Raw genomic sequence first — 10,870 nt, 5'->3', positions numbered from 1 at the left:
TGTTCTAGTTGATAATGAGGATGTTACTTATCTAGAAGAAAAGAGGAGGAAGAAAATAGAAGTTGATCATTCTAAAAAAGTCAAGGCTAATAGTGAAGATCTTAATGAAAATTCAAAAGAAAGCAGGGAAATCATTACACCAGGAGCTGATTTAGAGGATGACATTATTAAAACAAAACAAAATGACATTATACATCACTTAACAAAAACAAACTTAATTGAGGGTGGTCGTACATTTCAGCTTAATGTCAGACAAATATATAAGCCAAGTGAAGGACAATTTAAATATCAAATTAGAAAGCCACACCACTTGCATGTTCACAACTTGAAGACATTGATGAGGTACAATCCATATGCTCATGTGGTTGATTATGTGGTTCTTGTTGATCTAGTTCAAGTTCCCAATAAAGAAGAATTTGATAAGTCAAAATGTTTTGAATACAATTATTATGTGCTTGGGGGGAACCATTCTATAGAAGCTCAAAGGCAATTGATGGAGGAATATCCCAATAACCCACGTTTTGAAACAATGAAATGTATCATTTATGTTGGTTTATCAGATACAGAAGCAAAGTTATTGGCATGGGATCATAATACAGATAATGAGTATAGGATGTCTATGAATTTCATCAAAAGGGTTAGATTTATTCATAATGAATTTGAAGAAAAATGTGGTGGGGGTAAGAGAAAGGTAAGTATAGAATTTCGGAAGGATTTTGTATGGAAATAAGCTATCAAATTGAGGAAAAAATAAATTCAAAAGGCGAAAAAGTACATTATGATATATTCAGAGGTATTGATAACAATTTCCAGTTGGAATTTAGAATTGGAGAGATATGGGAATTTATTAATGATATTTTTAGCATGCAGGAGAACATTGGCATTAAAAACCAGGAGGAAAAGTCTAAACCATTGAAATGTAGCAACAGTAAATCAAGTCCTAAAATGAAGCAACTTTTAGAAGATATGACTATCACACTTTGGAGAGCATTGCAAGAGTGAAGGATGAAACACTTATCAAAATAATATTATCTCGTGTGAAGTCAGGGGAATTATCATTGGACAAAATGTGTGAGGATTTCAAAAGTAAGTTTGTTGAATTATTCTTACTTATTTCTAGATTATAATTTTTTATTTATTTATTTATTTATTTTTATTATTTTTTTAAATATAAAATATTGTTGTTGGTAGTATTTTTTATACATATCATTATATTAACTTTTTTTACTTTATCTATTCAGTCACAAGGTTTACATGAAAATACAAGAACAAATGGTTAAATTGTTGAATGAAGATAGTTGGAATGATGTTGTATGCAACTACCCAGATTCAAGTTCGACATCAACACTAAAAGATTTTTATTTTGCATCTAAAAAGGTATGTTGATTTATACATTCATTTTTATTCATCTGTATACTATTTTTATTTTATAACTTGTACATATATTTGTTTATTTTATTAAATATGAATAATGATTCAAATGGATCACCAGATAGTTTCAGAAGCTTTATTGAAAATTTTAAGATCGAAATACTGAGAAAGAAGCATCTCAGTAATGTTGAACTTGATCCAACTCTTACTCATTTCATTTGGAATGGGCTTGGCACTATTCAATATAAAATAATACAAGGTGATTGTGAAGACATTGCTAAACTCGTACCTAAAAGGGATTATTCCCTCGTTATTGCAGATATTCCCCATGGTTTCAATATCCTAAACATTGACTATGATAGTGACCCTTATATTTATCAAGCTCTTAGTAAAGTGGTTGCGGTATTTGTAGAAGTCACATCATCACCCTTATGGAGATTTGTGACATTTCATTCAGAAACACAATTGGAAATGTTATTAACAAGCTTCAAGGGGAAATCAAACTCAAGGATGCAACTTACATGATAAGATATTGAAATTGTATGTTTGATTAATGTTAAAAAATTAATTTATGTACAAGTTAATTGGACTTTTACTATTTCATGTTACAGGCAAAAGTCAAATTTTATTAACCGTGAAGATCAAAAAATGATAAGTGATTATGAGTTCATCCATGTTGAAAGTCAGAGAAAAGATGATAGCTATAAGTCTATGCTTCTTAATCGGGTAGATGGAAAGAGTCATAACCAAGTACTAGTTTATGACGTTGTTGTAAAAAAACTAATATATGAAGATAAAGAAGCAAAAGGAGAGATAGTTAACATTTATCAAAAACCACAATAATTGACTAATTATCTTATAGACGTGTGTTTAAATGAAGGAGATTGGGTTCTCTATTTATTCTTAGGCTCAAGCAAGTTTTATTATATAAAATTGAATTTCAATATCTTCTTTCTTAATCTATATGTGATTATACTAATTTACTTCATTATTTCTTTTGTGCTTGATATTTAGGTACAACACTAACATGTTGCCTACAAAAAGAAAGAAATTGCATTGCCATTGAAAAAGACCCAGTACAGTGCAAATTTATTCATCAAAGAATTAATGCTCTTCAATTTCTTCCAGATGAAATGCAAGAAATTGGGTTGAGGAAAGGGGATTTTAATGAATCATGTGTGGCAAAAAAGGCAAAGGAACCATAAACACCATTAGATGGAATGATTGGAAAGACATACACTGGGAGATTCGCAGACATCAAAGATCCGTCAGAAGAACAAAATGAGAAAACTGAAGCAAAAAATAATATGGAAGAAGACAACGATGAAACTCTAGAAGATGAAGAGTTTGTATTATGTGATATTATTGATTAAATTTAAGTTATGCTTAGAAATCAAGCTCATTTTTGTAACTATTAATTAATTATACTTGTAATGTTTTGACTTTGATGTTTTATGAGAAGAATAAATATTCAGTTAATGTTGTTATATGTTCAATATTTGTATTATGTGATTTTCGCTTTAATTTTTATGTGAATCATTATTTTTTGAAAAAAATTGTGATTATTATTATTTTTTGACATTAACTTCAAAATTCAAAAAAAAATGTAGAAGGAAATTTGAAAAATTGTTAAATTTAGAAAACAATTATTCACATTTAATACATTAGAAAATTTAAAGTAAAAAAATAAGCTTTCTAAAAAACGAGCATGATGCAAAATTAGCATTTTTTAAAATCAGTCTCCAAATCACTAACATTCTCAAAAATAATGTGCATAAAAAAATTTAAAGTTTCAAAATCTATGTTATATATATATAGTAGCGAGGGACATGGCAGCAACACCCGAGAACGTGGAAGACAGAAAAGTTTAGCTCTTGCAGTTGTTTATTATGTTTGTTTTTGAGGAACAATATTCTCTTTTCTTTTTACTAGTTTCATGACTGTCTAGAACATGTTTAGCATTTGCTGTTGCGAGGTTTATCTTGCGTGGATTGATAGACTTATTAATTTTTGCTATTGGATGGCCTATAATAACTTGAGGTGGCCAGCAGATATGGTTTCCCATATGGGCAGGTTGAGGCCACCGAAATGATGTATATGGTTCAACTTGTTTTTATATAAATAGAAAAAGAAAGGCACTACCGCAGCTTACAAAAAAAAAAAATACTATTTCTTTTCATGTGAAAAAATTACATCTCATCACTGTAGTAAAAATTAAAATATATTTTTTACTCATTACATTTCTTCCTCATAATAAAAGATAAATTATTTTTATTGACTTTAGGTTACTTTATATCTCTATATAAAGTTATATAAGATTAAGATGTAAATTGAAGTATTATAATTATGGCTGACATTAATTTCTTTTGTTATTGCTATTTGTTAATTTGTTAATTTATATTATTATTTTACTATTTTTAAATGTAACATTACATGACAACACCTCTCCCATACTGAGTTGTAGAGTGCATCTTAACGCAATTAATTTAGATTTAATATAACTTAAAATATTCTGCTTATATAAAAATTAATTTATTACTAAAGTTATGAGATTTTCAAGCAATTTAAATTTGATATTTATAGCAACCCTCACCAATTTAAATTAGAAATTTCTCTCTCTAAAGATGAGGATAAAGAAATGTAACATAAGGCTTCATGTGAAGTTACTTGTAGTTGGGGATTTTCTCTATTGGAAGTTCTCCCTTAAAGAGGCAAGTGAATTTTTTCTAGTAATAAAGATATAACATTTTGATTCTATTTTGGTTCTTTATTTTCTATTGTACTCGTTTAAATTTAACTCTTTTAATAATAAATATGAGTTAAATAATACAAAAATGATAATATATTAGATTTAAACTTTTGACAAATAATATATTTGATTATTTCTTAATGAACAACTAAAAAAATATAATTTTTTCCACATACTTATCATGAGATAGTCACTAAAATTCATGTTTTTCACATTTCTCCTAGCTAATATTAAATCATGTTCACAATGATAAAGACATGTCTAGTCCTGATGATGTGGTCCAATGGTTAGGTGGGGACGTTTGATCCCGATAGGTCATGTGATCCAATCTTGGGTAGGACTATTTATGTTTGAGAGTTGCTCCAGGCACTATTTCTTTAGTTGAAAAAAAATGATAAAGACATTTCTAATTTAAATAATTTAGTTATAAATACATTAAAAATTAGATATTTATTTCACATAATCTACATAGGAAACAAAAAAGCATTACCAAGTCTATTTGAAAGTCAAACAAATACGTCTTAATCACCATCACAAGTTCGGTGTGCATGATATGTTCCTCTTGCACCGATGCGATCATATTTATCAAGCGCACTAAGCATATAGTTATAGCTCGGTGCGTTTGATAACATGAACTTTTTGTACCGGTGCTAAAACGTTATACGTGCACACCAATGCATAAATTTGATGCACTGCTACGAAAATTTAAATTTGTGAACTAATAATGGTGTGTCAAAGGTATTTGTGTATCGATTCTAATGCGGTTGTGTTTTAAAGTGTAACAGATCCAGTGCATGACTGTATGTTGGGTGAACCAATAAATGATTTTTTTCTTTTTAATTGAAATTTAGGTTTCCAAACTAATAAAGGAACTTTTCATTTAATGAAAAATTTTTGTGAATCATACCAATTATATTATAAAATGCCAACAAGGCGAATAAAAAAATAATATAATTAGCGAAATAATGACAAAAAAAACATACAACAATAGTATAAATGACGAAATAACACAAGTACACATCACTCTCCATTGTCATCACCCTAATTATCTCCCTTGCTTGGCATGATAATACTGTTGTTCTCAAAAATATGTTTTGATCTAGGGTCATGTCTTAATATGAACCACAAATCATTATCCAACACATTTGGGTAAAAAACCACCTAGTTATAGTGTTTTGGGAAAAAATAAGGCTCCCTAGCTTCATGCCACATCTTTCTAGAGTTTATAGATATTAATCCACTATTGTGATCTTCTTTTACATTATTCTGATCAAATGTGTCCCGCCGCTTGCACCTAAAAATAACACATTGGAATGAAGACAAGTCCACTTGAATGATCTCTTGTATTTTTCCAACGTAAAATAATGACCCCTGCATTAGGTTTTGATCGTGATGAATAGAATGACTAGATTGGTCGAACTCGACCTCCACTACACAGTCTTGTTTCTTGCGTCCATCATTGACATCCGCTGTGAGAAAATGATGTCCATTTGCCGACATAGATGTGAACAAATGCACCTATAAAAAAGACAAAATCATAGTGTCATGTGTATAATAACCTAAACATGATTTAAAATAAAAAATATAGATAGATGTTACAATTCAAAGGTGCAGTATGAAGTTAAAACTGTACATAAAGTTAATATAATTACTGAGTTGTTGCACCCAATCCCTATGTTTAGTGTATCCTTTTCAGCATGTGGGTAACGACCAGATGCACCATATTTAATTTTTACTTGATCAACAACCCAACTGTTAGGGAATGTCATTGGCATATTTTTTTTTAAATTATCAGGATATGACATGCTTCTAACATTCAACCATTTGAATTATTTCCTATCACTCTCCCATTTCCACCTCTTCTTTTTGTACAATGTGACCCACGGTTGTATCGCTTCCATTTTGTAAAGAATGAATTTGTTGATGGATTCAATTTCTGAAATCATTGATGATTAAATCAAACCAACACACACACACACACACACATATATATATAGTACGTATGAGATCAAAATATGGATTAATATGAAGTTTAGTGTGAATAGTTACTGTGTAGTAATTTGACAAATGATAAGCTTGCACTTACTCTTCATCATGCGCTTTGTTTCATATCATTTCGAGAAGCTCCCCTTCTCTTTTTTCTTCATCCCTTTCGTCATCCTAAATCGTCGCACCTGGTGTGTTTTCGATCTACGTGATGTACTCACTAGCATAATAGAAAGACTCATACGATATATAACCCTCTTCCATATACCCCTAAGGTTTTTCTCTTTTTCAAACAAAACCTTTCAATTTCTTCATGTACCTCTCTAAGAAGAACATTCAACGACAAGAAACGACCCCAACTAATTCAACCTCATCTACTAGGTGAATTAGGAGATGAACCTGCAAGTCCATGAAACTCATCGATAGCTCCTTCTCGAACATGCAAAGAATGTCAACTATCTCTTTATGCCATCGTGAAATGGTATCCATATGAATCTCCTTTGATGTGATCCAACGTACAAATGTAGATAATTTAGATATGGAACATCATAGGTCTTGGGGGAATTCATGGTTCACACACCCATGTGCGAACAGAGGATAATGACATTGTAGAATAAATACTACATTAAAAAAAAAAATAAAAAAATCATGTTTTTGACATACATACTCTTAGAAGGTTCAAATGGTCATACGATTTCAACCCCGACAAATGATCTTCCATAGTGAAGCAACATCGTAGTGAAGACCCATATAAATAAGGCACCCTCACACTCATTATAACTTCCTTTGCCAAAGAAAGATCATCTTTCTTTAAAATCCATGGGACATCACCTTCTTTGAAAGACCAAGAGGTACCAACCTCTCCTCTAGTTTCTTGTCTTGGCCAATGTTTCTTTTTGGTTTTTGAAGAAATAAGATCTTTCCTAATATCCAATGTGTCACTTTCTTTCGATGGTATGTTCCTCCATAAAGAAGATGAAACATTTTTAAATATATGCATGGGATCTAGGAAGTGGGAAATCTTAAGATGCTCCCAATATGGTAGCTCATAAAAGATAGATTTCCTTTTCATACCAATGGGAAATTTCTCAACATAGGTGTCAAATAATTATGGATCATCGAACATAGGCTCCCCATTTGAATTGAAAATTTATGAAAACTCATTCTCCTTATCTCTCTCATATGTTCTAAGCCATTTAGCTGGTGTCATTATTGCAGGCCTTTGGGTTCTCTTTGGTTTACCATTGAAAGCGGATGTTGCTCTTCTGTAAGGGTGTTTTTCTGGGAGCAATACCCTAGAGTAGTCACACATTGACTTTCGTAGGGGGTCGGACCACCTAGCCTTCAGAGAAGGTCCACAACATTTACATCCATGATACCCTTTTGTTACAAGACCTACAAAATTATTGTATACATGTCGGCACGTAAGTGACCATGAAGATCTGAACAATTGCAACGAGTTTTTTTTTTTTTCCAAAGGAAAAAACGAAACTTTTTATTAAGGATATAAAAAGTTTACATTGCATATGTCGTGGCATCGCTGCTCATACTGAGCTCTGTCAAAACTGAGTTTCAGAAAATTCTGCCTTTTTATCTGTAGGCAATTCCCTTCAGGTGCTGTCACTATTCCTGGTGTGCGCTGTTCAGTGTCTTTTAACAGTAAAAAACACATAGTTGCAACTATGTTTTGATCATGATGTAAATACAAAAACAAAAAACCAAAATTCGGGTCTCCTCATGAGTGAGGAAAACAACCCATCGCTGTACATAATATGGCCGCATTGATATAGCTGTAGTGTTTTATGCAGAACAAAATTTTGAACATTTTGAAAATAAGCATAATAAACAGAGGTTCCTGCCAAGAAAAATCAGAGAGGATGGAGGTAAGGAGGCTGGTCCGATTTTCTGATGTGGCCTTGTTCGTCTTCTTCTATTTTCCATCTGCCCAAATCCTGTAGAAGACCATCTTTAGATAGCTGATCTGCCGAGGCGTTTCTTTCCCTGAAAATGTGACAGATAGAAAAACTATTAAACATTGATTTCAGCCTTTGAACTTCCCCCAAAATTTGTTTTAAAGCCTGATTCCTGCAAGTACTGAGACCATTAACCCATCTGATCACGTTTTGTGAGTCCCCAAAGATTTGAATAGTGAGGGTGTGCCTATGGATGAGCCAGCATAGAAGGAGCTTAAGGGCGTTCAATTCTGCATAATTGTTGGATCCTGATCCTAACCCCACAGAAGCTTTCAGGGAGTAAGATGGGGATAAGTGAATGATAAGTCCTGCTCCAGCTATGTTGTTTTGGGATGCACCATCAAAGAAAGCCCAAGGGATTCCTTCCAAAATCTGTAACTCTGGAACAATTCTTTGGGAAGAAGAATCCTTAGGTTCAGGAAGGCTTGAATAGATGGTTGCACCCTGAATGGCAGTGAGAGCTACAGGAGTTTCTTTATCTTGAAAGATGCTCCTGTTTCTAGCTATCCAAATCCCCCAACTGATGATGAGAGGCAATTTTCGTAGATTCCCGGATGCATGCTCATTCCACCACTTCAGCCAGGCTTCTTGAATATTGATGCCTTCCCAGACTAGCTTTATGTTTAGGATGTTTCCAATCTCACACCATACCTTAAGTGTTTCTGGGCATTTGAGGAAAAGGTGGTTAACCGATTCTGCTTCTGCTTTGCATAAGGTACATCTTCCGGGCCCGTGCATGAATCTGGACTGCAGATTATCCCAGGTTGGGATTTTTCCCCTTAAGATGCACCAAAAGAGGATTTTTTATTTTGGAGGGCACTTGAGTTTCCACAGCTGATTCGCCCACCACTCCGGATCTCCCCATCCTTTCCTTGTCATAAGGAGCTTATACCCGTACTTTGGTGCATATTCCCCTGATTCTGCATGGGCCCATAGGAGCTCATCTTGCCTGTCGCTCAGCCTTACATTTGACCTGAGGAGTTCCTGAGTGTAAACGTTCCATTCATTCCACCATCTTTGCTCCAGATCCAACTCTTCTCCATTCTTCCATGCTTGCCCCCATATAGAAGAGAAACCCGGTTTCTCTACTTGGCTGAGGAAACGGAGATCCTTCCCTTCCAACTGTAAAATCAGATCGGGGGAGAGGGCATAATTTCCGTTGCAACCGACCCAGGGGTCCTTCCTGATCCTTACCTTTTCACCATTCCCGATCTTCCAGGCTAAACCTTGCTCAATCACTTTAAAAGACTCCAATGTGGCTTTCCAGATAGCAGAAACATTCTTTTGGGTCTTTGAAGGGTCCCTGATCCATTCTTCCAGGGGGTTGGATCAATGTATTTTCTTTTTACCGTCCTTGTCCAGAGATTTTCCATCTTTATAAGGCGCCAACCCGATTTAGTAGCTAATGAAAATCTGAAATCTGGGAGGCTTTTGATTCCCCAACCCCCCCACTCCTTTGGCCTCGCCACTTTCTCCCAAGCGACCCAAGGGAGTACCGAGGATTCCTTAGTCCTTGCCCATAGAAATCTGCTGCATATTCTCCGAATTTTCTCCAGTACACCTTTTGGAACCCATGTTAGGGCAGCCCAGTACAATGGGATGGCTAGAAGCACGGATTTTATTAAGATCAACCTCCCTGCTCTGGATAGCCATTTGAAACTCCAGTGACTTATTCTAGCTTCAATCTTAGCGATTAGCCAGGACCAATCCTCCTTCCTATAAGCGTTTGGCTTCAACTAGAACCCCAGGTATTTGAATGGAGCGCCCATGCTGCTTATTTCATATGGAAAGAAAGATCTGAACTGCTCCCTTTCGGGTCTGCTTAGCCCTTCCTCAATGATTTGAGATTTCCGGGGATTGATTTGCATACCGGTTGCTTTCATAAAGAGATCAAAAATGGATTTTAGCTCCTTCAGTTCAATTAGGGATCCATTAGAAAAAATCAGGATATCATCTACAAAAAGTAGGTGGGTTATGAACAAGTTTATTGCAGCCTCAATACCAGTTACCTTGCCTTCCCTTTTGTTTTTATGGATCAACTGGCTCAGGCCCTCTGCCACTAGAAGGAAAAGCAGGGGAGAAAGAGGGCAGCCTTGCCTCAGCCCTCTCTGCCCTTTGAAAAACGAGGTGGCAGCACCGTTGATGAGAATAGCATAGCTGACATCTGTTATGCACCCCATGATCCATCTGATGAAGTCCACTTTGAAGCCAAGGTGCGTAAGGAGCATACGGATGTATGTCCAGTTTATCCTGTCATAGGCCTTTGAGAGATCAATTTTAATCACAGTTCCCTTCTTATTTTTCAACTTAACACTGTGAAGGACCTCCTGAGCCACCCCGATTGCCTCATGGATTTGTCTTCCCTCCAAGAACCCGAATTGTTCAGGAGAGATATGCCTTGATAGAATTGGTTTGATCCTGAGGGCTATGATTTTTGCAATTATCTTGTAAATGCTATTGCATAAAGAAATAGGTCTGAAATCTTCAAAGGATTCTGGAGCTTCCTTTTTGGGGATAAGGGCAATGAAAGTTGAATTGAAGGGACTGTATATTTCTCCCTTCAATCTAGACTCCTCTACCACTTCTGTGATTTCTTCCCCGATCTGCTCAAAAAAGTGAAGGAATAGTTCTACTGACCAACCATCCGGACCAGGACTTTTCTCTTTTGCCATAGACTTTATAACACTTTCCACCTCCTCCTTGGTGACAAGATTCATTAGCTGGTCCGCTTCTTCCTCCTCCACATACCTGTGGAAACACTGCGTTGTTTGGATGACTTCTGCAATGGTGA

General features: G+C 34.7%; 1 protein-coding gene across 1 annotated transcript; it reads right to left on the bottom strand.

The window, feature by feature from the left end:
• Positions 1–7,974: 7,974 nt before the first annotated feature.
• On the bottom strand, positions 7,975–8,817 carry LOC149190270 (uncharacterized). Its single transcript, XM_089410468.1, has one exon. The coding sequence runs from the start codon at positions 8,815–8,817 to the stop codon at positions 7,975–7,977; it is 843 nt and encodes a 280-aa protein (XP_089266594.1).
• Between the last annotated feature and the right edge of the window lie 2,053 nt (positions 8,818–10,870).

Source organism: Pinus tabuliformis, chromosome 3_1 (assembly GCF_031772625.1).
Source record: "Pinus tabuliformis cultivar Carrire ecotype Pingquan chromosome 3_1, CPIR1, whole genome shotgun sequence".
In the NCBI taxonomy this organism is placed as follows: Eukaryota; Viridiplantae; Streptophyta; class Pinopsida; order Pinales; family Pinaceae; genus Pinus; species Pinus tabuliformis.
Note: the sequence above shows the minus strand (reverse complement) of the source record. Positions and strands in the feature narration are given on the sequence as shown.